Source organism: Xyrauchen texanus, chromosome 12, assembly GCF_025860055.1.
Source record: "Xyrauchen texanus isolate HMW12.3.18 chromosome 12, RBS_HiC_50CHRs, whole genome shotgun sequence".
NCBI lineage: Eukaryota > Metazoa > Chordata > Actinopteri > Cypriniformes > Catostomidae > Xyrauchen > Xyrauchen texanus.
Window position 1 is genome coordinate 47,765,839 of NC_068287.1, and position 25,893 is coordinate 47,791,731.

The window sequence follows — 25,893 nt, forward strand, 5'->3', positions numbered from 1 at the left end:
TTTTGTTTAAAATGCATTTTAAGATTTCTATTTATTTCTCATGTCTGTGAGGCAGTAGGCCTAGCCGCGAGTTTCGGTTCATTTATGAGAGAGCTCACGCGCAAGAGATCGCATCGGCGCTTCCACGTCCTGCTGCTGATTATATGTCTGCTATATTTGCTTCTTATTTATTAATTCCAGGCAATTAGTTAATGAAACAGTGATTAAAATTAAGATACAATTTATACAAAATGAAATTTTAAGTTAAAGAAAGGCTTTCTAAAAACAAAACTTAATAAAGTGGTCAAAATCATGTCTGACCCATCTTCAATGCGAATGTATCTGAGAATAATCTTAAATAAGGAAATCTATACAGTGATTAGTTCATGCCAAATTACTGCTTGATGAAAATTTGACTTTAAAATTGTGCTCGTTTTTTTCTTCGGATGTAGGTGACAATATTTAAAGTCTGTCTATCAAAAGCGACTTCTGATGTGTGCCTAAAGTCTGTCGGGGGACTTCTCTGATCCAATGTAATGTATTTAATGCGGTTTACTGCTATACCGCGGTAATATCTTCCTTTTCAACCGCGGTTAGAAAAAATCCATACCGCCCCAGCCCTAATCTACAGTAAGATGACAGTGAGACGGTTTGATTCAGTCACAGACAGAACTGGAAAACTTGTACAGTCAGTTGAATGTAGAAGATGAAACTCAAATGTGTTTCTCTGGACATTTTAATAACTGGCATGTAAATTTGACCCTCTTCAGTCATAGCTGAAAGTTTTGGTGCATTCAGATCAGATCTGCTGTGTGATGTCATGTGCTCAAATATATCTTTTGTAAAGGGATCAATGGAAAGGAGGAGCCGAGACCCGGCTTGACAATATAAATAATAGTTTAATAATAAACTTGTTACGATCCCTGTGTTCTCCAGTCACGTTCGTGTCACGTTTCCATGTGGTCCGTCCCGTGTTTTCCGTTTCACCGAACACGCTCCCTGTCATTTCTTCCTTGTTGCCCGCCTGTGTTTCACTGTCTCTGTTAGAACTACACTTCCCTTCATCCTCACTCCTCATCACCGCTGTCACAGTGTTATTGTCCGCACCTGTCTTCGTTAATCCGTCATTGGGTTTGTTTGCTCATTGGTTTCTTTGTTCTCTGTCTGTGTATTTAAGCCCTGTCTGTTTGTTCTCTGGTTGTTGTTCGTTAATGTAAGTACAGCGTTTCCGTGTTCCTGTCCAGTTGTATGTTTTCCGCTCCCTGTCCATGTTTCCGTCACTCGTTTCAGGGTTACCCTGTTGTCCGTCAGCCCGTCCAAGGTTCCCCTGCTGTTCCAGTGTTCCTGCCGTTTTTTCCCATTGTGGATTTTTGCTTTGTTCTTATGTTTGTTTATTTTGTCATCCCCCAATAAAACCTGCGTTTGGATCCGCATTCTTGTCTGTCTTCCCTGGTCATCACAAAACTGAACCAAAAAGACACAAACACACACAGGTGTCGGGCAGCTGCCCGTAAATTTCTCTCTCAGTCGCACTGCCGTCTCCGGTCGGCCTTGATCCCTCTCAAGGGCTTAATTAGCCTGATTAGGTGCCGCCCTGCCACAATGTTCTTTAAATAAGCAGAAATGAAAGTCCTGAATGTTGAACTAGGACTGTGCATTAAACATTACCAAACTGTCACTGTGTGTAACCATGACAATCTGCCTTTTAAAATGAATACATTCATATGTTTGTGTCATTATTGTTTTATTGTCTTCCATAAATGTACAAGGTGTGTGAGAATCATCAATGTTCAGCTGGTGTATTTCAGAAGTCTCATGTTAGGACTGTGTGCACAGTAATCTCCAGTGTGCTGCTTTCTCTTGTCCTAAATACAAATATTCTCAGTAGTCCATTTCTCCAAGTGACCTGTGACTGAAAAAGAAGATTTGACCTCTTTTGGAGAAGAGAGAGAAATATTGAAACTGATGAGAGGAAAAGAGTGTTTGTGAGAGTTTGTAGTTTTAAAACAGTGTTTAATTGTTGTTGTGTTTTAGTGTCATTCATGGAGAATCTCCTGAATCCAGCTGTGTGTCCATGAAGAGTGACCGGTCAATGGGTCCTCCACCTGTCTTCAGTTCAGGAGCTCCTTTTGCTGATGTGAGGTGAGGACTCTCGTGTTGACTGACAGTATGAACGTGTACATCACAGTCTGAGGGGCGATTAGAAAGAATCCAGTGTACAAAATAACACAACAGTTAAAAGAAATGTTATCAAATGGATCAATACTGATTATATGTTGCTATTTATTTATTTTTTTTCTCCAATGTGAATGGAGAATGTTTTGGGGCCACGAGTCTTTTTTATTTCTGCAATGAATATTTGTGGTAGCTCATTCTCAACATCTGTCATTTTCTGTATTTGTGATCAGTCTTATTATAATTATACTATTTGACAAATCCATCTTTCATGTAAATGTGAGCCTATGATCGGGTATTGGAGCAACGGAAATGCTGATGTTATTAATAAATGCATTAATTTATTATTATTACTATTATTTAAGACTAGCACACGGACCTAACCATGATAATGAGGAGCCTTTCCTTCCGTGTAATATGTGTATAAATATGTAATATTAGGTAACAAATGGGATAATAATGGGCTCATATAAGTAAATATGCTCTTCAATTTTTAAAGGGGGAGAGAAACTTCCTGTAGATTTTTACATCAACAACAAAAATAATGACACTTGATGGAAGTCCTTGTACTGGAAAACCATGAACAAAACTATACAACATAAAAGGAAATGCAACCCAGGACACATTAAATACAGGTTGTTTAATCTATGGCATGTCGACACTTGATTTCCAATGTAAAATCTGTCCTGAAGCAAAACCAGTTGAGAAGCACTGAGATAAAGATACAGACAGGAGCAGTACATGTTAACTGTGAATAATCATCGGATATTACTTTAAAAGCTCACATAGCTGATGTTATTTTTCATTTAGTAGTTCATTTAACATGTAAACTAACATGCTTTCATTATATAACATGTTATAGTTACATTTTTATCATGTTTATAATTCAATTTATTATTATAATTCTGTTTTTATTTTCAAAAGGGAGCCTTTTTTTTTTTTTACACATACTTCAAGAAAAAAATGGTTTCAATTATAATGAAGTGTTTGCTCAAAAATTAATAAATAAATAAAATAACCCTTCTGTTTTCACTGATAATAGTAATTGTGTAATACCGTATACCGTGATTTCTGAGACCGTTATCATATCGTGAAAATCTCATACCGTTGCAACCCTATTCAGAGGCAATGTCGTGTCATTTCAAACTTGTCGTGCTACAAAACACGAGATTAATCGTGAATCATTTTAATTTGCGGACAATCTCAAACATTTGATCAGTAATTTTAAATATTAATCTTTCTGGATAATTAAATGATTTACTTGCCTTTCCTTGTGGTTTTTGAACTCTGATGAAATTCGAGGTTGTGGTGGTTGTATCGGATATTTTTGCATTTCATATTTTCATACTATTTTTATTCATACAGTCCAATTCTAAATCTTTATATCCAAAGGAGATTATTTGGGGAACTGGACAATCATCTGTCCTTTTGGTTCATTGTGAGTGCAGCGTTAACTGCAGATGCAGATCAGTGGTGCTGGCGGTCTTTAAACACATTTCATTAATGTTTTTTATTATTATTATTTTCAGTAACTTATCATAAACAGTAAAGTCATTGTCGAGTCATGCAGTTCAAGTCAAGTCTCGAGTCATGCAGTTCAAGTCAAGTCTTGAGTCGCTGGTTTTCAAGTCATTTTCTTCATTTAGTCAAATCGTAAATGGTCTGCACTTATATAGCGCCTAAGTGTCTCATTCACACACAGCAATGATGGCAGAGCTGCCATGCAAGGTGCTAGCCTGCCATTGGGAGCAACTTGGGGTTCAGTGTCTTGCGCAAGAACACTTCAGCATGTGAAGTCGTGTGGGCCGGGAATCAAACCACCAACCCTGCGCTTAGTAGCCAACCCGCTCAACCACCTGAGCCACAGCCGCCCCAACTGTCAAGCAAGTCACAAGTCCTTAAATTTGTGTCGAACTCGAGTCAAGTCATGTAACTTGAGTCCCCCACCCTTAAAATGTAAACATAGTCATATGTACAGAGAAAAATACAGTATTATTAATTTATCAATCCATACTTTAAGAAAACGTTTGAAAGCGTGAGTCAATTACACTTCTGTGGATTTAAATGAGAAATCTTCATCTTTGTGTATGAAGATATTTGATGTTCCTCTTTCATCACAGTTTCTTTTCTCCTCGTTTTCTGCCGTGTGAATAGAGATGATGTGACTGGAGACCTGCAGCAGGATTCTCATCCACCAGTAGATGATGTTCTTCAGACAGTCAAAGACAAACACAAAACCAGCATGAAGAACAAGTATGAGAGCTTATTTGAGGGAATCAAACTACACGAGAATCAAACGCTCCTGAACAGGATTTACACACAGCTCTACATCATAGAGGGAGAGAGTGAAGGGGTGAATGAAGAACATGAGGTCTTACACATGGAGAAAACACCCAGAACTCAACACCATCAAGACACTCCAATCTACTGCAATGGCATCTTTGAATCCTTCTCTGAACCAGGATATAAGCAGGTGAAAAGGAGGAAAGAAGAAATAAAGACTGTTCTTACTAAAGGCATCGCTGGAATTGGAAAAACAGTCTCTGTGCAGAAGTTCATTGTGGACTGGGCGAGGGAAAGGCCAATCGGGATGTAGATTTCATGTTTGTGCTTCCATTTCGAGAGCTGAACTTGATTAAAGATGAGCAGTACAGTCTTCACAAACTTCTGCTGGACTTTCATCCTGAACTTCACGATCTGGACTCAAAGATTTATGATGAGTGTAAACTTGTGTTCATCTTTGATGGTCTGGATGAAAGCAGAATTAAACTGGAGTTTTCAGACATTGAGAAAGTTCCTGATGTGACTGAGACTTCATCAGTGGGTGTGTTGATGTCAAACCTCATCAAAGGAGATCTGCTTCCCTCTGCTCTCATCTGGATCACCTCCAGACCAGCAGCAGCCAATCAGATCCCCAACAAATACATCAAACGTGTGACAGAGATTCAGGGATTCAATGACCCTCAGAAGGAGGAATATTTCAGGAAGAGAATCAGTGATGAGCATCAAGCCAGAAGAATCATCTCACACATTAGAAGAGCAAGAAGCCTCCACATCATGTGCCACATACCAGTCTTCTGTTGGATCTCATCCACTGTGCTTCAAAACATCCTGAAACAAGACGACAGTGCAGAAATCCCTCAAACTCTGACTGAAATGTACATCCACTTCCTGCTCATTCAGATCAATGTGAGGAATCAGAAGTATGAAGAGAAACTCCTGCAGTCCAACAGAGAAGTGATTGTGAAACTTGCTGAACTGGCTTTCAAACAGCTGATGAAGGGCAATGTCATGTTCTATGAGGAGGACCTGAAAGAGACCGGCATAGACGTCGCCGACGCCTCAGTGTATTCTGGGATCTGTACTGAGATCTTTAAGGAGGAATCTGTGATTCATCAGAGGAAAGTCTACAGCTTCATTCATCTGAGCTTTCAGGAGTTTCTGGCTGCTTTCTTTGTGTTTTACTCACATTTAATAAAGAAGAACAGTGAATCACAGCAGATGTTTCTGAAGAAGAATGTTTCTTTCTTTGACTCAGACTCTGACTCTGACTCAGAGTCTGATTCTCTGTATGATCTACTAACAGCAGCAGTTGATAAAGCCCTTCAGAGTGCAAATGGACAGCTGGATCTTTTCCTGCGATTCCTGCTGGGCATCTCACTGGAGTCCAATCAGAGACTCTTACAGGATCTACTGACTCGCACCGAGAACAGCTCAAAGAGCATCAGGAAAATCAAACAGTACATTAAAGTCTCAATCAAGCGCGGTGAATGTCTCTCAGCTGACATATCCATCAGTTCGCTCAGTGATGACTATGAACCTCTCTCAGCTTACAGATCCAACCGACGGTTCAGCGATGACTATAAACGTCTCTCAGCTGACAGATCCATCAATCTGTTCCTGTGTCTGATGGAGATGAACGATCAGACTCTGTCCAGAGAGATTCAGGAGTTTGTGAAATCAGACAAACACTCAGAGGAGAAACTCTCTCCTGCTCAATGTTCAGCGATCGCCTACATGCTTCAGATATCAGAGGAGGTGATGGATGAGTTTGATCTGAAGAAATACAACACATCAGATGAGGGCAGAATACGACTGATACCAGCTGTGATGAACTGCAGAAAAGCTCTGTGAGTATTCATTAATGTCATCACACAAGATAATGAGATTACCTGCAGTTGACTGTGACATGATACAGTGCTGATTCTCTACGTGTACTTGTGATGCACACAAGCATCCGCATCGCCAGGTTATTTTTCCGGGGCTTCAACCCCGAATGTTTTGACTGTAGCCCGAATGTAATTTTAAATGTAGACAACACAAGTTTAGGTGCATTTCAACAACAACAGAAATATTTCCTTATGAATATGCAATAATCTTCATGAAGAAGAACGTAGGCTACTATCAATAATATTGCTATATTTTGTTTGAAGTTCACATGGCATAACACCCTCCGCCTCACGCTACTAGAGAGAGGCAGCTTGTGTCACTCTGGAGGAAAAATTAAACATCAAGAAAAAAGTAACGCAGCCTTTTGGACTTTATTGAAACAAAGAGTAATGGTGAGGATTTACTGATGTTACCTACATGTTTAGCTTAATGTTTTTAAACTTGTGGGCTGGTTAAGGATGCCCAAAGAAGGGTGACCATACGTCCTCTTTTTTTTTTTTTTTTTTTTTTTTTTTCCAGACATGTCCTCTTTTTCTGACCTCAAAAAAGCGTCCGGCCGGGATTTCTAAATTTGCTGATTTCTAAAAATGTCCGGGATTTGGCTTTAGTTGCATTATGATGTGCATCTGGTCTAATACTTTGTTGTGAGTGTGCACGCATATTTGCATTGCTTTAACCCTTCTTTATAAGTCCCTCCTTCTCGCACACCAATTGGTCGATTATAAGAGGCTTGCAGCAACTATTGGCCGAATTCCTGCCTGTCAATCTCTCTGCGAAGTGCTGTTGTGTTTGGCATCAAACAGTTGCTTAACACTGATAGTAGCAGCAAATGGCAGCTGAGTGGAAACAATGCCCAAATGAAAGTGCAAAAAAGATTTGCACAAAGAATTCCCATTCATGCTTTCATCATTTTTAACAGCATTTATTTTCAATGGTAACCCAGGGGGAAATATCAGTTGGGATTTCCATTTTAATAATCCTCCTGCCATTAAATAAGGGCCATCGCATTCGCTGCCCAGTAGTAATGTAAGAAACAAGGTAGCTCTAGCCCACCTTTCTCTCTTGGTTTATGCAAATGTATTTTTTATATTCTGTGTGCTTTAAAGCCCCAGATAAAAGCCAGGATTATTGAATATAATGCTTTGAAAAAAGCCTTTTATCAAACAAATTGGTAGATTTTGAAAAAGGTATAAAAATCTAGGCAGAGTGACCGTTTATATGGCCATAGAAAGAGGTACAGCTCTCCGTTTGCTAATGTCCATCTTCAGATCCTCCAATTTATGAAGGAAATTCAGCTTAATTAATTTGGGGTTTTGGGGCTGAACTAAGATATTTAAGTCTATCTGTGATTTTGAAAGGGAGATTATGCAGAAATTCAGAATCAAGATTGGCACCTAAAGACATGAACTCACTCTTCTGCCAATTATTTGTAAATCCAGAGAATGTACCAAAGGATTTATCTAAGATATAACAGTAAAGGGACATACCGTCCAGGATTTTAAAGAAAAAGTACTACATCATCTGCATATAAGGAAATGTGATGATCTACATTTCCCAGACTTACAGCCTCGATAAATGGATGATTTCTAATACTGACCGCAAGGGGTTCGATAACAATTGCAAAAAGCAAAGGGCTGAGGGGACATCCTTGACATGTCCCATGATGTAATAAAAATTACTTTGACTTTTCTTGATTTGTGAATATGGAAGAGGTTGGGTGGACATATAATGTTGTAATCCATGACACAACACTACTACCAAGCCCACATTCCTCCAAAACTTTCACCATATACATCCATTCCATCTGATCATAAGCTTTCTCTGCGTCTAAACACAGAGCAGCAACTTTAGAGCCTTTCTTAAACTTACGGTACATTTTATATTCATTAATCTTCTTACATTGAAAAAATGCAAATCTATTAGGAGCAAAACCTGTTTGATCCATATGTATAATGGATTAAATTTATTTAATCTATTAGCTAATAATTTTGTAAAAATTTTATGTCAGAGTTCAGTAGTGCAATAGGCCGATAAGATGAAGGCTCAGTCTCATCCTTAACCTCTTTCAGAATTAGTGAGATATTAGCGTTGTATAATGTGTCAGGGAATTTTTGTGTTTCAAGAGACTGAGTGAACATCCTCAGCAAAAAGGGAGCCAGCTTCTCCGAATACTTTTTATATAATTCAATACCAAAACCATCTGGCCCTGCCATCTTGCCATTAGGAAAGGATTTTATTGCATCAACAATCTCTGGAAAATAATGTCAAAGTTTAAAGCCTCATGAGCAACATCACTAAGTTTAGGAATATTCAAAGGCCCTAACCTATCGGAAATGTCCCCTCTTGCTCTTGATGTATAAAATTGTTCATAATATTCTCTAAAGAGATCATTTATACCCTTAGGATCCACAACCATATCCCCAGCTTTTGATTTAAGTTTGTATATGGCTTTATTTGCTTGTAAGCCCTCCAGTTGTTGAGCTAGCAATTTATGAAGTTTATCCCCTAACTCAATGTTTTTCCCACACCTGTCCAGATAAAATAGTATTATATTCATACTTTAAGAATATTCTTTAAGGTAGATGGGCTAGAGGAGGTTCTATAAGAGGGTTCTGAGAGTTAATTCCCTTCTATTTCTGAAAGGCATCTACGTCTGTCTCTTCTGGCCGAACACTCAAAAGAGATTTGTCCCCTGGTCATAGTCTTAACCCTCTGGAGTCTGAGGGTATTTTGGGCCCTGGAGAAGTTTTGACATGCCTTGACATTTGTGCTTTTTTCAGTCTGATTACACTGCATTCAGCACAAACTGGGCTGGACAAAGAGAATGAATGTGAGGAGACTTAAAGATCAAAATCAAGTTTTAAGTTAAAAGAAGTAATCTGACTATACATTTTCTTTACATAAAGACTTTACTTAATTTTAGACCTACACTACCATTTAAAAGAAGTCTCTTCTGCTCAACAAGACTGCATTTATTTGATCCAAAATACAGTAAAAACATTGTGTGTTCTCTTTTTACAATTTAAAAGAACAGTTTTCTATTTGAATATATTGTAAAATGCAATTTGTGATCAAAGCAGAATTTTCAGCATCATTACTGCAGTCTTCAGTGTCACATGATCCTTCAGAAATCATTATAAGATGCTGATTTTCTAATATGGGCATATTTAAAGTGCATTTTACTAATTTAACCCGAACACATATTTGCAAGCACAAGCTTTGTTGATGATAACGAGGCAGCATAAACACGTTAAAATATAATCTAAACATTCATATTATTTTATATCATATTACATATCATATTTATATCATATAGCATACAAGTTAAATATCTACTTTAGCCGAAACAGCATTTAAATTGAACTAAAACTTGCCTATTAGGACATATTTCAAATGGCAATACTTTGAATCCTATCTGGAAACGGTCCCACTTGTAAAATATGTACATTTATATAAAATATCATGTCAGCTAATGTAAACTAATTGACTTACTCGTCTGAAATTGTATTCTCGGCTGGATCAATTCTCTCTTCAAAATACAAATGTTCATCTGAGTCCCGCTCTTCTTTTGAGGAAAATGTTAACTCATCCTTACATCCAGGAGTTTACAAACACGCATAAAAGTTGAGTTGTGTTTACATTAAATCTCGCAGTCTGGGGCGTTCACCATTTCCTTTGATCGTCTCAGCACATTGGCGTATGAATGGCGCACTCTGCTGGTGGGTGTGATCACATTACCTATAATGAAGCTGAGCCAGGAAAACCATTCATCGCTTTGTTTCATACAGATTACATTGCAGGAGAATATTTGTTTTAAATTTGAATTGTTTTATATAAAAGTAGACATTTTCAGCTTTCTTTAGACATATGTTTCATGTTTGTGTGATAATCGCAGAGTTTCAGTTCATTTTTTTGACATGTTTCTGAAATATGCTCGTGAACACAGAGACTGCTGAAAGCTCACCCTTTTTATTGTCTTTATTTTACAAAAGCACACGGATTTGTTGTTATTGTGAGTGTAAACAAATAAAAGTAGACCCTTTATAGTTTCTAATGATGTCTTACACTTATCTGTATACCCAAAAATGACGGAGTATTTTAAGTTGTTTCTGCTGTAATGACGAAAATATCCAGCAGGACGTGCCGCCGCGTCCGTCGACCCCAGAGTGTTAAAAGATTCTCAAAAAGTGGAGTCTGTGAGTTCAGAATTATCATTGATCTCTAGAAATGCAGAAATCTTTTCAGGTATAAATTGGCAAAATAATGCATCAGAAAGTCAACAATGTGGTTTAATCTTATGGCCAAGATCAAGAACCATTGAAGTCGGAGAGTGATCAGAAATTAAGATGTTGTGATGATTTGAAGTGATCCCATTTGATATAAGTTTGGAGTCAAGTAAAAAATTATCTATTCTAGATTAAGACTTTGTGAAAAAAAAGGAATCTCTACCTGTGGGATGTATTAGTCTCCATATATCAACCAGGTTCATGGAAGACATTAGGTTATTTAAAACTATGGAAGCAGAAGGTAACTCACTTTATTGGGCTGACCTGAAATAGGGGCAGTGGTGGCTCAGTGGTTGAGGCTCAGGGTTACTGACCAGAAGGTCAGGGGTTCAAGCCCCAGCACCACCAAGATGCCACTGTTGGGCCCTTGAGCAAGGCACTGAACTCCAGGTTGCTCCAGGGGGATTGTCCCTGTAATAAGTGCACTGTTAGTCGCTTTGGATAAAAGCGTCTGCCAAATGCATAAATGTAAATGTAATGTAATGAAATGAATAAAAGTTACTAAGATATATCGATCTTTTGGATCGCTCAGAGTAGAAACGTCTAACAGGAACCGTCTTCTGGATTAAGATTGCAACTCCTCAGCCTTACTAGAGAATGTGGACTGAAAGATATGGCCAACCCAGTTGCATTTGGGCATCTTCTCTCTCGTGGGCCTAATATGGGTCTTTCAAATTTGAAAAATATTTTAGCTCACTTCAGCACATTCCAGCTGGTTAAAGTAATGCCGCTGCCCCTTGAAGGTAAACTAGAATTCATACAAAAGTTGAGAATAAACAATGTAAATGCATTCTGCCCTTTAGAAACACTTAAAAAAAGATAAAAAAAGAACTCATCAAAAATGAAAATTAAGAACATTACCCCCTACCCCATCCCACTTTCCCAAACAAAGTGAGAACACACATCCCAGAAAATTACTGAGGGGTTGTCGGACCATTGGAACAGCGAAACTACAGATAAAAAAAGCTCTATAGCTCCCTCTCCAATCACATGAACAATTACTTGTGAACAAAGAAAAAACATATAAATATAACATATCATATACGTAAATGTCATATTCAGCAGTCGCTTAGACTAAGAGTCACATACCAAAGCATGCAATGCCTTTATACATATAAATTATTTTCAAGACATCATTCCAATGAAGGCCTCCACCTCCTCGGTCGAGGAAAACACCTTGCCAGTAGTACCGTGGGTGATGTTCAATCTTGCCATTAAATGAAGCCTTTCCTCATACCGGCTTCCCAGAGATGTTTCCTGACATAATTGAATGCTGCTTCATTATTTCAGGGTAATACAAATTTCCAGAAGGTCAGGAAAAATGTATATAGGCCTGTCGTTGTAGCGCAGATTAAACTGTTGACGAGCCAATTTAAGTATTTTTTTCCTTCATTTGAGAATGATGAATCCGGGCTATCATCGTACGCGGCCGCGCATCTTCTCCGGAGAATTGCCTCCCCAGCCGATGAGCTTGATCCACATCCAACGGCCTGGAGAAGTTGTTAGCGCCCAGTAGGTCTAGAATAAACTCTGTCAGAAATTCCTTGGGGCACCCATTCTCTATCTTCTCAGGTAAGCCAACAATGTTTATGTTTTCCCGCCTGGATAAAGCCTCCAAATCAATCATCTTCTCACGGAGTGCTTTGTTTTCTGACTGTACTTTTATGCACTTCTGCTCGATGAGGGAAAGGCGGTGGTCATAATCAGCAGTAGCATTTTTTCCACCTCCTTAATTCTATCCCTGAGGCTCACTAAAGATGTTTGAATGGATGCCAGTGATGCTTCCTGGAGATCAAATTGATCAGTCATTGTTTTACTCTTATTCCGTATTGCCAGAAGAATACTTTAATATTCCACGTCAGTCTCACCACTCGACTCCAAAGCTGTCGCGGCCTGTTCTGAGCAAGGGACTCAGATTTTGGCTTGGTCATTATACAGCTCTTCAACAAATTATATTATAAAATAATGCCGGTGAAAGTAAAAACAATAATACCAAAAGTCAAAATAATGACAGAATAATTTGAAAAATTGAGAGGTGCTCAGCAAAACACATCTACTGCATGCGGTACTCACTAGCGCCCCCCTCAGGTGTGTTTTCTATGCAGCTTGCTCGAGTGTGTAGCAAACGAGATGTGTGAACGGAGCCACACTGGACAACTAGTTGTCAGCCACGTCATATAATGTTAGAGCTATACTGATCTGTACACGTGTGTGTGTCCCGTGTTAATTGTGAGGTTTTGTTTACTCATGGAGACAGAGATGTGAGTGCCATCTGAAGATCCATTCGCTGTCTTCCACCAGAGCTGCTCACGAGAACAACACAAAAACTTGTTTATTTAATAATGCGCTGTCAGTTGTGAAAAACGTATGTGTTATGACGTCACCATCTTTGATTGGTTGTGGTGTAGTGGTCTAAAGCACTAAACTGTTAAGCAGAAGGTTATTTGTTCGATCCCCACAGCCACCACCATTGTGTCCTTGAGCAAGGCACTTAACTCCAGGTTGCTCCAGGGGGATTGTCCCTGTAATAAGGGCTCTGTAAGTTGCTATGTATAAAAGCATCTGCCAAATGCATAAATGTTAATTATATTTACTTCAATCACTGTCACTATGGTTACAGATGTTAGAATACGGTTGTGTCTTCATTATTCATTCATTCAGAAAGTATTCAAGCAGCTACTGAAAGCTGTTGTGTGAACAGAATATTTCAAGACTCACACCTGTCAAGTAATTGTGTGTCAATCCCAAACAGTGACTGTGTGAATGTAGTGAGTAGGGAGCAGTGAACACTGTGGAGGGACCCTGGGAATCAGAACACAGCTACAGACATTCCCTGCTTGGTGTGTAGGGAGCATGGAGCAGTAATGTATTTACAAGTATTTAACAGGACGAGCCACATTATAGACTCAAATTACATGCACTTAAGAACACATATTTCAGAGTTTTGCAGAAAGTTGTGTTCTGAAACACTGTTTAAAGGGTTAAAGTTTTAACATGCACTGAATTACCTCTTTATTAGGAACACCTGTACACCTAATTATTCATGTGGTTATCAAATCAGCCAATCATGTGGCAGCAGGGCAGTGCATTTAAATCATGCAGATATGGGTCAGGAGCTTGAGTTAATGTTCACATCAACCATCAGAATGGGGGGAAAAATTATCTCAGTGATTTGGGGCATTGCATGATTGTTGGTGCCAGACGGGCTGGTATGAGTATTTCTGTAACTGCTGATCTCCTGGGATTTTCGCACACAACAGTCTCTAGAATTTACTCAGAATGGTGCCAAAAACAAAAAAAACATCCAGTGAGCGGTAGATTTGCAGACAGAAACACCTTCTTGATGAGAGAGGTCAGTAGAGATTGGCCAGACTGGTTCGAACTGACAAAGTCTACGGTAACTCCGATAACTGCTCTGTACAATTTTAGTGAGCAGAAAAAAAAAATATTTCTCCAATCCTATCTTAATATGCAGACACAAATATAATTGAGCCATTTACACTGTCTCTGTGGCACTATGAAACTTCCACTATTTGTTTATTAGCGACCCCGTCACAACAGCACTGACTCAACCAATGGTTTGAGCTTGGGGCGGGACTATGTCAAGTTAAGTCATTTTTATTTGTATAGCGCCTTTCACAACACACAACGTTTCAAAGCAGCTTTACAGAAGATCAGCATTAACAGACGATAAAAACTGTAATGTCTATAAAGTCGATGAATCATCATTGTGTAATTTATATAAAATAAGATTCTTAATCGTGTTTAAAAATAATTAAATAATAATTGTATTAATAACCTTATTTAATATAAAATAACAATTCATAAATGAATATGCTTGTTCAATAAACAGCAGATGGGGGCATGTACAGAAAGCTGGTTGAAAACAAATTGTATTTTTGCTTTTCCGTTCATTGGTACTAGTGGCACAGAAATTACATCAGCTATAAATAAAATTGGGGGGATCTGTCGGTTCAGAAGGAACTCATACGCAAAAGTTTAACAATTTTAAAGATGAATTCTCTTTCAGTTTACATTTATGCATTTGGCAGATGCTTTTATCCAAAGCGACTTACAGTGCACTTATTACAGGGACAATCCCCCCGGAGCAACCTGGACTTAAGTGTCTTACTCAAGGACACAATGGTGGTGGCTGTGGGGATCTAACCATCAACCTTCTGAATAACAGTTATGTGCTTTAGCCCACTACGCCACCTCCACTCCACATATTTTATGTTTATCATTTTAACGGAAACAAGTGTTGCTTTCTGGACATAAAATGCTTGCTTTGCACTGGCAACCCCCACATTTCCTCACTTTGTTACACTGGATTGATAAATTCCTTGATATTGTACACATAAACCTGTCTGAGGCCGGAATGCACAAGAAAGGAGGGGTGGCAAGGGGAACATGGGCGCAATGATGTTCAAAATATAAATGATATCATATGTTATGCACACACTGTTGTATACTTTTGAAAAGCAATACATATTTGATTAAAGAAAAAATAAACCTGAACTCCACCTCCTGTCCATAGGCTTTTTCTTACAGACAGCTGGATCAATGAAGATCTATGTTCAATATTTGATCAATATACAATCTCCTTATTGTGCTGTATTTCATTCTCTGTTAAAGACTTGCAGGCTGTTATCTCACTGATGAGTGCTGTGAAAGTTTGTCTTCAGTTCTACAATCATCAAACTCCCTGAGAGAGCTGGATCTGAGTAACAATAACCTGCAGGATTCAGGAGTGAAGCTGCTCTCTGATGCACTGAAGAGTCCTCACTGTACACTGGAGATACTGAGGTCAGTGAGTTTCAGTAGAAATAATCAGACATTGAAACAGTAAATGTCCTCACATTTTCAGTCATAAGCTTCATTTACATCATATTTGGCTGGCAGGGCATTAATCACTTGACTGAGTTAGTGATTCTGACAACTAACAAAGCACTTCTGATGTGTAAAAAAAACAACGCTCAGTCGCTGGGCTGGGCTCTTGTGTTCTTATCAAGTGACCAATGAGCTTCTTTTTCTGAAGAACTGACCACATGTTTTTATTTATTTATTTATTTTCAGGGTTAATGCACATTAATAAACATAAATGTAAATGTGCCAGAATTAGCCCAAAAGGCTATTTTTCATCTGTAGACCCTTGACAGAATGTTAAACGGTCACCCTTAAAACAGAGACAGAGCATCACACATATACACATCATATGAAAAAAATAAATACAAAATAAACGTGAATTATCTAAAACAAAGTAAACATGAGAGAAAGGAAAGAGAGAGAAAGATGGCAACAGAAGAGAGCAACATAGCCAAGAACAATTAGTACAAAGAAGTCTATTGTCAAGAATACAACACTAATGTTGACAGTGCTGAATTGTCAGTAACCATTTTTTAAGATGAGACTGAAAAGAACCAAAAGCATGTAATCGTCTAATTGTTGATGGGATGGAGTTCCATTCCCTTGCAGCTTTGACTGAAAATACAGACTGGATAAAGTTACTTCTTTTGAGAGGGATAATACAGTCCCCCCTTTCCCCACCGGTGATCTACAGATCACTAAACTGTTTTAGTGGTGAAGACAGGCTATGTATAGTCTTAAACCACAAACAGATATGTACATATTTGATCAAGTTATCCCAGCTTAGCAAGTTGTATTTTTTTAATATTGAGCAGTGATGAAACCGAACTGATTTCTTATCAAGAGTTTTTAGTGATGTTTAACTGTAAGCAGCATTGTTCTAGCCAAGCCGCAACATGAACCAGAGATTCTGTAAGTTAATTTGCAACTTGTGACACACTACTTCCGTGTATATAAATAACAGTGTCATCTGCATACATTTGAATGTTAGTATTAGGACAGACAGATGGAAGATCATTGATGTAAAACATAAAAAGTAAAGGACCCAAAATAGATCCTTGTGGAACACCAGTGGATATACTTAGAGGAGCTGACTTGTAATTCTGTATACTAACAAACTGTGTGCAACCTGACAAGTATGATTCGATCCATCTCAACGTATGTGGAGAGCAATTAAAACTTAATAATTTAGACAACACAATTCTTTGATTTATGGTGTCAAAGGCCTTCCTGAAATCAAGAAACACAGCCCCGACAACCCCTCCTTTATCTAATAGAGACTTAACTTTCTCAGTGAAATAGCAATTTGCCATCTCAGTTGAATAGTTTGCTCTGAAGCCAAATTGCATTGGATGTAAAACAAAAGATCTGTTATTCAAATAATTAGTGATTTGTGCAGCCATCAATTTCTCTGCAACCTTTGAGACTATAGGTAGAATACTAATAGGTCTGTAATTACCAGCAGAGTGAGGAACACCGCTTTTGAATATAGGCACAATAACAGATGACTTCCAAGCACATGGGAACATCCCTGAGAAATTGAAAGATTGATAATTTTAGTGATAGGATTAACTAACGACTCACTAAGCTCTTTAAGCATTACCACATCCATACCAAATATGTCCTTTGCTCTGGATGGTTTAAGAGATGTAATTGTTCTTAAGACGTCTAATTCAGAGACTGCCCTTAAAGCAGTGGTTCTCAACCTTTTTTGAACAAACGCCCCCCTGACCTCTTCATGATCCTCTTAACGCCCCCAATTGCAACACTGATACCTGAAGCCTGAGTTTTTGGTAAAAAAAAAAACTGAAACAGAAGTTTCTTATTGTATTTAAACTACATGTAAAAGCCTCAAGTTGAGTAATATTGTGTTTGGAAAAAAATGCAAAAACACATGGATTGTTTGAAAGGTATTGCAAATGTATTTAGAAATTCAAACAAATTCAGGCTCACACACAAATTTTTCGTGCGTTCGCACACTCAATTAGGCAATATATACTAGGCTTCAAATTTGAATAGCCTACAAACGGTCATTTGATTTCAAATGACGAACAAAGACGACAACAGCTCAGCCACCTGAACTGAACCGAAGAAAAAACGACGTCAAAAACAGCCACTTTTTTTTTTATTAATTACGGTCATTAGTGTGAGCCCTGAGCACTAATTATGCGCCTAATTATGTATTCCGCGTTATGTACAGAAAAAGCCGGTGAAAGCGCGCCTCTATTTTGCGCTGAAAATTCTCCGCCTCTTAAAAGCATGTGTAACTTAGGAAGCGGCTCTCCTGGCATACCCTCCTGGTGAAGTGGCAGCAGTAATCCGAGCAAGATGAAGACATAGGCTAAGGAGAAGAGCTGAAAAGATTTTTGCGCAGGCCGCCTGTTGAGTACCCCCCTCTCTGCTGCCTCATTCACACCACCCCCCAACACGGTCCAAACGCCCGTGAGTTTGAGAAACGCTGCCTTAGAGTAAGGGTTTGTTCACCTGTATTAACTGTATAAATTTCTGTATACTTGGGGGAAAACATTGTGTAATTGTGACTACCGAGTCAACAAAATAATAATTTAGTGCTTCGGCTACATCAGCTGGATTGTTATTCAGCTTCCCGTTAACCATCAATTCAAGTGAAGACCTATCTTTTCTTTTGTCACCTTTTAAGTAGCACTACTTATTCCAGATTGTTTTTGAATTACCTCTCGCCTCATTAATTATCCTCAGAACAAAATCAGCCTTTTCTTTTCTCAACGACTTTAGCACCTTGTTCCGTAACATAGCGAAATGTTGTCTGTCATGACTAAACTTTGATCTGTTTGCTGTTTTTAAAGCAAGATCACGTTTTTTCATTAATTTTAATATATCTGAATTAATCCAAGGGACAGTATATTTTTTTATTTTTAGGATTATGTCATGCTCTGATCTGAATGCTTTCATCAGCAATCACACTCACAGCCGCATATCACAAACACTGATTGTAATCCATAGTGATTCTGTCACCAAGATGTTTTCTGGGATTCTCCAACACTAAAATGATTAATAAAATAAGAAAGCGGAGGCAGAACAGTCTGTTTTTATTGAACCGAAAGCCTTTTCTCACTGAAAACTGTGGCAAACCCAGAGAGGATAAACACACAATCACACACATCCACAGCATAAAGTTACTTCATGAATCCATCCTAAATCACTATTATAATTGTTTATTTTTACACTGTACTCCTGTTGTTACTTCGGTGAGCTCCATGTGACAGGGAATCAGAAATAGAGTTCAGCACATCCATCACCCCTCTGTCATTCTGAGTCTATAAGTGTGTCAGACATCCGACTGAAAACTGAAACTGTGTTGGATTAGTTCTGGAGTAATCTGTTTTAGAAAACTACTTTTTGATAATTTTGTTCATTTTTTTAGATTGGCTGGTTGTGGATTCACTGGTCAGTGCTGTAAAAGTTTGTCTTCAGTTCAACAATCATCAAAAACCTCAAGTCTGAGAGAGCTGGATCTGAGTAACAATGACCTGCAGGATTTAGGAGTGAAGCTGCTCTCTGATGCACTGAAGAGTCCTCACTGTACACTGGAAGTACTGAGGTTTGTGTTGGCAGTTCATTACTACATTGGAATATAAATTATGGATATGTTGTGGTTCATAGCTGTGGTTAATCTGTTCATGTGAATGGGTTCCCTCTGCTGAATCTGGTTCCTTTTAAGGGAATCAAGTCATTTTGATTTTGACATCACCATTAAAAATTATCACAACATTAATTTTTTACCAGCTCTTTATGACAAACTTCTTCAAATGTTCAGATGAGGAACAATCAGAGGGAACATCATTTCAACCTATCAGCTTAGAGCATGTTTAAAGCATTTTGTTACAAGTAATGAAAGCATGTTTTCCTGACAGTTTTTAATAAACAAAGTAGGAAGAATGATGTTAATTTATATTAAAAAAAACATTTCTGTGAATGAACACAGTGTGCAAAAACTACAACTTCACACACTTGTGTTTTGGAACCCAGTAAGGTTTAATATTATTGTAATATATTAGTGAATTATTATTAGACTGAGAGGATAAGAATTGTTGTCAATAGAAGTGATATATTTCCGACATATCTATTTCAACTGGAGACTTTATTTTGGTGGGAAGATATTTGAGTTGATGGATTACCAGAGGACAGTTTCAGATAGTCTCACAATTCACCTCTATATTGTGAAGAGCTCTTTACAAACACCTCAACGTCTGTCACACATGAGATTATCAGTTCAGAATCTGACATCTGATATCAACTCAAATGTACCTCAGATCCTCGACACAAACTGCATCTAAGGATCAGGGAAAAGACACAGCAAAATATCATAAAAATGCAAAAGGAGAACACAAAACAGCAATATCATAAACGCACAGTGAGGTAACAAACGACTGAATAAAATTTTTTTGTTTAATTATGACTGGATTTCTGCAGGGGCCAAATAAAAAGTGATGCAATAAGAGCATTGCATTTATACATTGTTCCTCTTTTCAATGGGTTGTACAGTCATTTAAAGTGCTTTTTGGATCGTTCTGCTGTTGACATTGAACATTTGAAAAATATAATTCCAAGAAATTACAGTAGACAAAAAACTCCAGACAATGTGAGTTGTGGAAGATTAGATGGGATCTAGAAGCTTTATAGAGCTTTATACAGTGCATGTCACTGAACAGATGGTAAGTCTATCCCTCACAGCCTCACTTTCATTCCCATTGTGAATGTGAATTATGTTATGAATGTATGTATTGTATATTCTTTTTGTGAATATTTTAACACCATAGTGATTCTATTGATATACATATTATTTCTTTATGAAATGTCTGTAACAAATTATTAAAGGAGTTATAAACGAAGTTTCAGGAGGAGCTTGTAAAGTTAGCCCTGTCAAAAATAATGCAAGCACATATAAGCAGCTGCTTATCTCACCCCTTGACCGATTCTTCCAGCATCCCTTCAGCACCCCTTAGGTGGAACTTAGAGCCGAGCAGCATGCTCAAGACCCTCATTCTTACAGCAAGCCAAATTAGTTTACCCTTAACAACCTGTTACCATTTCCACTTCAAGTGCTATGTGGGTCTTGAGCATGCTATTAGCGGACTGCAGAATGCTCACCCTGACGGACCGTTTATTGTTGCTGGAGATTTCAACCATGCGAACCTCAAGACAGTGCTTCCTAAATTCCATCAGTATGTGGACTTTGCAATGAGAGGGGCGAACACACTAGATCTTGTTTACACAAACATGTGTAGAGTAACTCTATGTAGAGTCAACCCACAGAAGGCTGCTGGACCAGACAACATTCCTGTCAGTGTGTTCGGAGGGTGTGCAGACAAGCTGGCAGATGTTCTTACGATATCTTCAACATCTCTCTGAGCAGCGCCGTCGTTCCAATACGCTTCAAGGCCACCACCATCGTCCCGATGCTGACGAAGTCTTCAGTGTCCTGCCTCAACGACTACCGCCCTGTCGCACTCACACCCATCATCATGAAGTGCTTCAAGAGGCTCGTCATGAGGCACATTAAGACCCAGCTTCCCCCCTCGTTAGACCCACTGCAGTTCGTCTGTCACCCCAACTGTTCAACAGACGACGTCATCTCCACCACCCTCCATTTGGCCCTCACCTACCTAGATAAAAAGGAAGCATATGTTCGAATGCTGTTCATAGACTTCAGCTCAGCATTCAACACAATCATTCCTCATCACTTGATTGGAAAGCTGAACCTGCTGGGCCTGGACACTTCCCTCTGCAACTGGTTCCTGGACGTCCGGATCGGGAACAGTTTCTCCACCACCACACTGAACACTGGGGCCCCCCAGGGCTGTGTGTTCAGTCTACTGCTGTTCACTCTGCTGACTCACAACTGTGCACTAATGCACAGCTCAAACCACATCATCAAGTTCACTGATGACACGACCGTGGTGGGTCTCATCAGCAAGAACGACGAGTGAGCATACAGAGAGGAGGTGCAGCGACTAACGGACTGGTGTAGAGCCAACAACCTGTCTCTGAATGTGGACAAAACAAAAGAGATGGTTGTTGACTTTAGAAGAGCACAGACTGACCACTCACTGCTGAACATCGACGGCTCCTCTGTGGAGATCGTCAAGAGCACCAAATTCCTTGGTGTTCACCTGGCGGAGAACTTTACCTGGTCCCTCAACACCAGCTCTATCACCAAGAAAGCCCAGCAGCGTCTCTACTTTCTTGGAATGCTGAGAAAGCACATCTCTCACCCCCCATCCTCACTACATTCTATAGAGGGACTATTGAGAGCATCCTGAGCAGCTGAATCACTGCCTGGTTTGGGACTTGCACCATTTTGGAACGCAAAGCCCTGCAGAGGATAGTAAGGACAGCTGAGAATATCATCGGGGTCTCTCTTCCCTCCATCAAATACATTTACACAAAACGCTGCATCTGAAAAGCAACCAGCATTGTGGATGACCCCACACACCCCTCACACAAACTCTTCGCCCTCCTGCCATCTGGCAAGAGGTACAGAAGCATTCGGGCCCTCACGGCCAGACTGTGTAACAGCTTCTTCCCCCAAGCCATCAGACTCCTCAATACTCAGACTGGACTGACACACACACACACACACCCACACACCTGTACACCATCCAACTTTTGCACATGTCCAGAGTTGCACTTTAATTCATTGTCACTTTATACCTGGCTGCTACCTCAATAACTGCTATGTCCATAGAACACTATTTCATAGTATGTTTTGTTTACTACATTGTTGTCTTTTTGCACACATTTGCACAAGCACTTTATGTAGGAATGTTATTTAGTCTATGTAGTCTCATGTGGTTCTGTTTTTGTCCTATGTTGTTATGTAACACCATGGTCCTGGAGGAACATTGTCTCGATTCACTGTGTACTGTACTAACTGTATATGGTTGAACGACAATAATAACCACTTGACAAGCGAACTCATGAATGGGTGTTTAAAGTAAAGATGGGAGAACATTTGTTCATCATACTTAACATTGACATAAGCTTTAATACAGGAAGTATCAACTTATTTTGTTTATTTATTTTTAACCTTTTTGTATTGATGTACAGGATAGTATAGATTGAGAGGAAATTGAGAGAGAGAGTGGGAGAACAGGGTTGGGACATGACCTAGGCAAAATTCCAACCTGGATCCCCATGAGCCAACAGCTCTTATATGTGTAAGGGGCAAATGCACTACCTTCTGCACAACACCTCTAACTGAGAGACAATATAATGAATGTGAAAGCACTGAAACACTGTTTTTTTTCCCCCGAACATTTATATATTTCTCAGACATTTGAGTGAATTTCAGGAAAACTATTCTCATTAACAAAGTGAAAATGAAGATTAATTTTATCCATCTTTTGAAAGTCTGAAATAGTGCTGTTTAAAAAAATATTTTAGTTCTGGTATACAAAAGCAATCATTATGATCTTCAGTACAGTAAAATATAAACCTAAATTAACATTTTCAAAAGAGTTTTGTTCCTTTGGTAAATACTTGATTTTTATTTCCATGTTATGATTGATATTTGCATGAAAGTTGTGTATTTTTAAACTTTTAGTTAGTTTAAAAGTTTGTATGATTGTTACCCGTTTCTGTACATTATGGATGAAAGATAGTTATAAAGAAAATATTTTAAAGACAGAAAACCAAGCTTTGACTAAATTTACTCTTGCATTCATATTCTAAAAACTTGAAGACATGCAGGATTTCCGTTAAGGGAACACCGAGACCTGTGATGCTCACTGGTTTTTACGGTGCATTCTGGGATTTTTGGGGAGTGACTGTTTCAGTGCAATGGACCAATTTTGTGACTGGGACAACCCTAGAAATGGCCGACTCCCTGACAAGTGCGCTGACTTATGGTCAAGAGCTGATTAAGATGCACCATATGAGTTCAGTCTCAATGTATTTCACAGGTACCAGGGGCCCGATATATAAATTTTACATACACAAAAATGGGCTTTGAAATTTTAAAAGAAATGTGTTTTTTAAAATAGTCTTGCCGTAAATATGTGCACACCATCTTGACACTCCTGACTGTGCGTTCACACTCTTATACTGGTGTGTGTGAATTGGCGACTGCAACTGGCCAAGTAATGAACTCAACATACTGATTATTGCGTATGAAACACATCTTTACCTATCATTCCAGCCTGATGACCCAACTGTCTCAACCAACTGTCAAGTAGTTAAGACTGATTAAACTGCAACAATAATATTTTTTTTTAGTGACTGGTTAAGTGCTCATGGAAAAGATGCTTTTTTTAGCCATTTGTCAGTGTGGCTTGCATCTACAATACACACTGCTCTCTCCCACCTGGAAAAAAGGAACACATATGTGAGAATGCTGTTTGTAGACTACAAACACCATAGTGCCCTCCAAGCTTGATGTGAAGCTCTGGGCTTAAACAGCTCGCTGTGCAGCTGGATCCTTGGCTTCCTGTCAGGCAGACTTCAGGTGGTTAGAATGGGCAGCAACATCTCATCACTGACCCTCAACACTGGAGCCCCGCAGGGCTGTGTTCTCAGCCCACTCCTGTATTCACTATACACACATGACTGTGTGGCAACACATAGCTCCAATGCCATCATTAAGTTTGCTGACGATATGACGGTGGTAGGTCTGATCAATGATGAAACAGCCTACAGAGAGGAGGTGCACACTCTGACACGGGAGCTTGTAGTGGACTTCAGGAAGAAAGACAGAGAACACCGCCCCATCACCATTAATGGAGCACAGTTGGAGAGAGTCAGCCATTTCAAGTTCCTCGGTGTCCACATTACTGAGGAACTCACATGGTCCGTCCACACTGAGGCCGTTGTGAAGAAGGCTCACCAGCACCTCTTCTTCCTGAGATGGCTGAGGAAGTTTGGAATGAACCACCACATCCTCACACGGTTCTACACCAGTACTGTAGAGAGCATCCTGACTGGTTGCATCACCGCTGTCGTGTTCTTTTTTGAGGAGACGAAGTCAATTTTTCAAAGTAAAAATTGTATTTATTAACAAGAAAGAATAAGTACAAAAATCGTTCAGCCAGCTGGGGATCAAGTCTGCTTCACCCGTAAGCTCCGCTCAAAAAGATCCCATTTCTCCTGTGTTCCCTTCTTTTCTACATTTCTGACCCAGGGTGTATTCCTTTGTTCTCAGGTTTTTACTCTTTTGATTGGCTTATTTTTGCCACCGGGGCATCTCCAATATTCTAAGAGATAAGTTCCACTCATTCCGTTGGTTTGTTATTGCTGCAGTGGGACTACTGGTTTTGCCTCGCATTGGTTCATTCTTATCAGTTTTTTGCCTAAAGAATTTCCAATGTAGGTACTGTTTCAAGGTTCCCCTGCCTAAATAATTTCCAATGTATAAACTGTCTCTAGGTTCCCCTCATCTCCTGTGTCAGAAATGCAGCTGCAGTTTCCTTTTTAGTATTTTTGGTTTTACATATATTTTCTAGTTAGTTACACACATCATTCATCATTTGTTAACAGGCATACTTTGTTTAAGATTAGTCACACACATATATACTGATTAAGATTGCAACACACAACACCGCCTGGTACGGCAATAGCACCACCCACAACCGCAAAGCCCTGCAAAGTGTGGTGCGAACTGCCAGACACATCATCGGAGGTGAGCTTCCCTCCCTCCAGGACATCTATAACAGGCGGTGTGTGAAAAAAAGCTTGGAGGATCATCAGAGACTCCAGCTACCCGATTCATGGGTTGCTCTCACAGCTACCATCAGGCAGCTACCATCAGGCTGGCAGCATCAGGACCCGCACCAGCCGACTCCATGACAGCTTCTTCCCCCAAGCAATCAGACTTTTAAACACTCTCACGATCAATAATCAGCACCGCACTTTATTAATATTATTATCTCACACTGGACAGCATTTACATTTACATTGATGCATTTGGCAGATGCTTTTATCCAAAGTGACTTACAGTGCACTTATTACAGGAACAATCCCCCTGGAGCAACCTGGAGTTAAGTGCCTTGCTCAAGGACACAATGGTGGTACTGTCACCACCACTCCTGCACTGTCATAATTATATTCTCCACAACACAACTACTGTATATATTTTTTATATACTCTTTATTTTTTATTTTATTGTATGTGCTTTCTATATTGTGTGTATTGTTTACTGTACATTGTATATTATTATTGTGTTGTGTACATTTGATATGTAAATTGTGTTGTGTAAATATGTTGTTTATTGTAATTGGTATATGTCTTGTCACTGTCGTGACTGCTATGTTGCTCAGAACTGCACAAGATTTTCACCTACTGTTGCACTTGTGTACATGGTAGTGTGAAAATAAAGTGATTTGATTTAATATACCTGCACTTTGAGCACAATATTAGAGATGTACTTGCGTGTCTTTGTGGT

General features: G+C 39.1%; 1 protein-coding gene across 1 annotated transcript in view; it reads left to right on the forward strand.

Annotated features, from left to right (window-relative positions):
- The window catches only part of LOC127652407 (uncharacterized), a 746,522-nt gene that overhangs the window by 308,073 nt on the left and 412,556 nt on the right, over positions 1-25,893 (forward strand). The window contains exon 17 of the mRNA XM_052138529.1: positions 15,246-15,416. Coding sequence (XP_051994489.1) covers positions 15,246-15,416 — 171 coding nt within the window. The remainder of the gene's footprint in view (positions 1-15,245; positions 15,417-25,893) is intronic.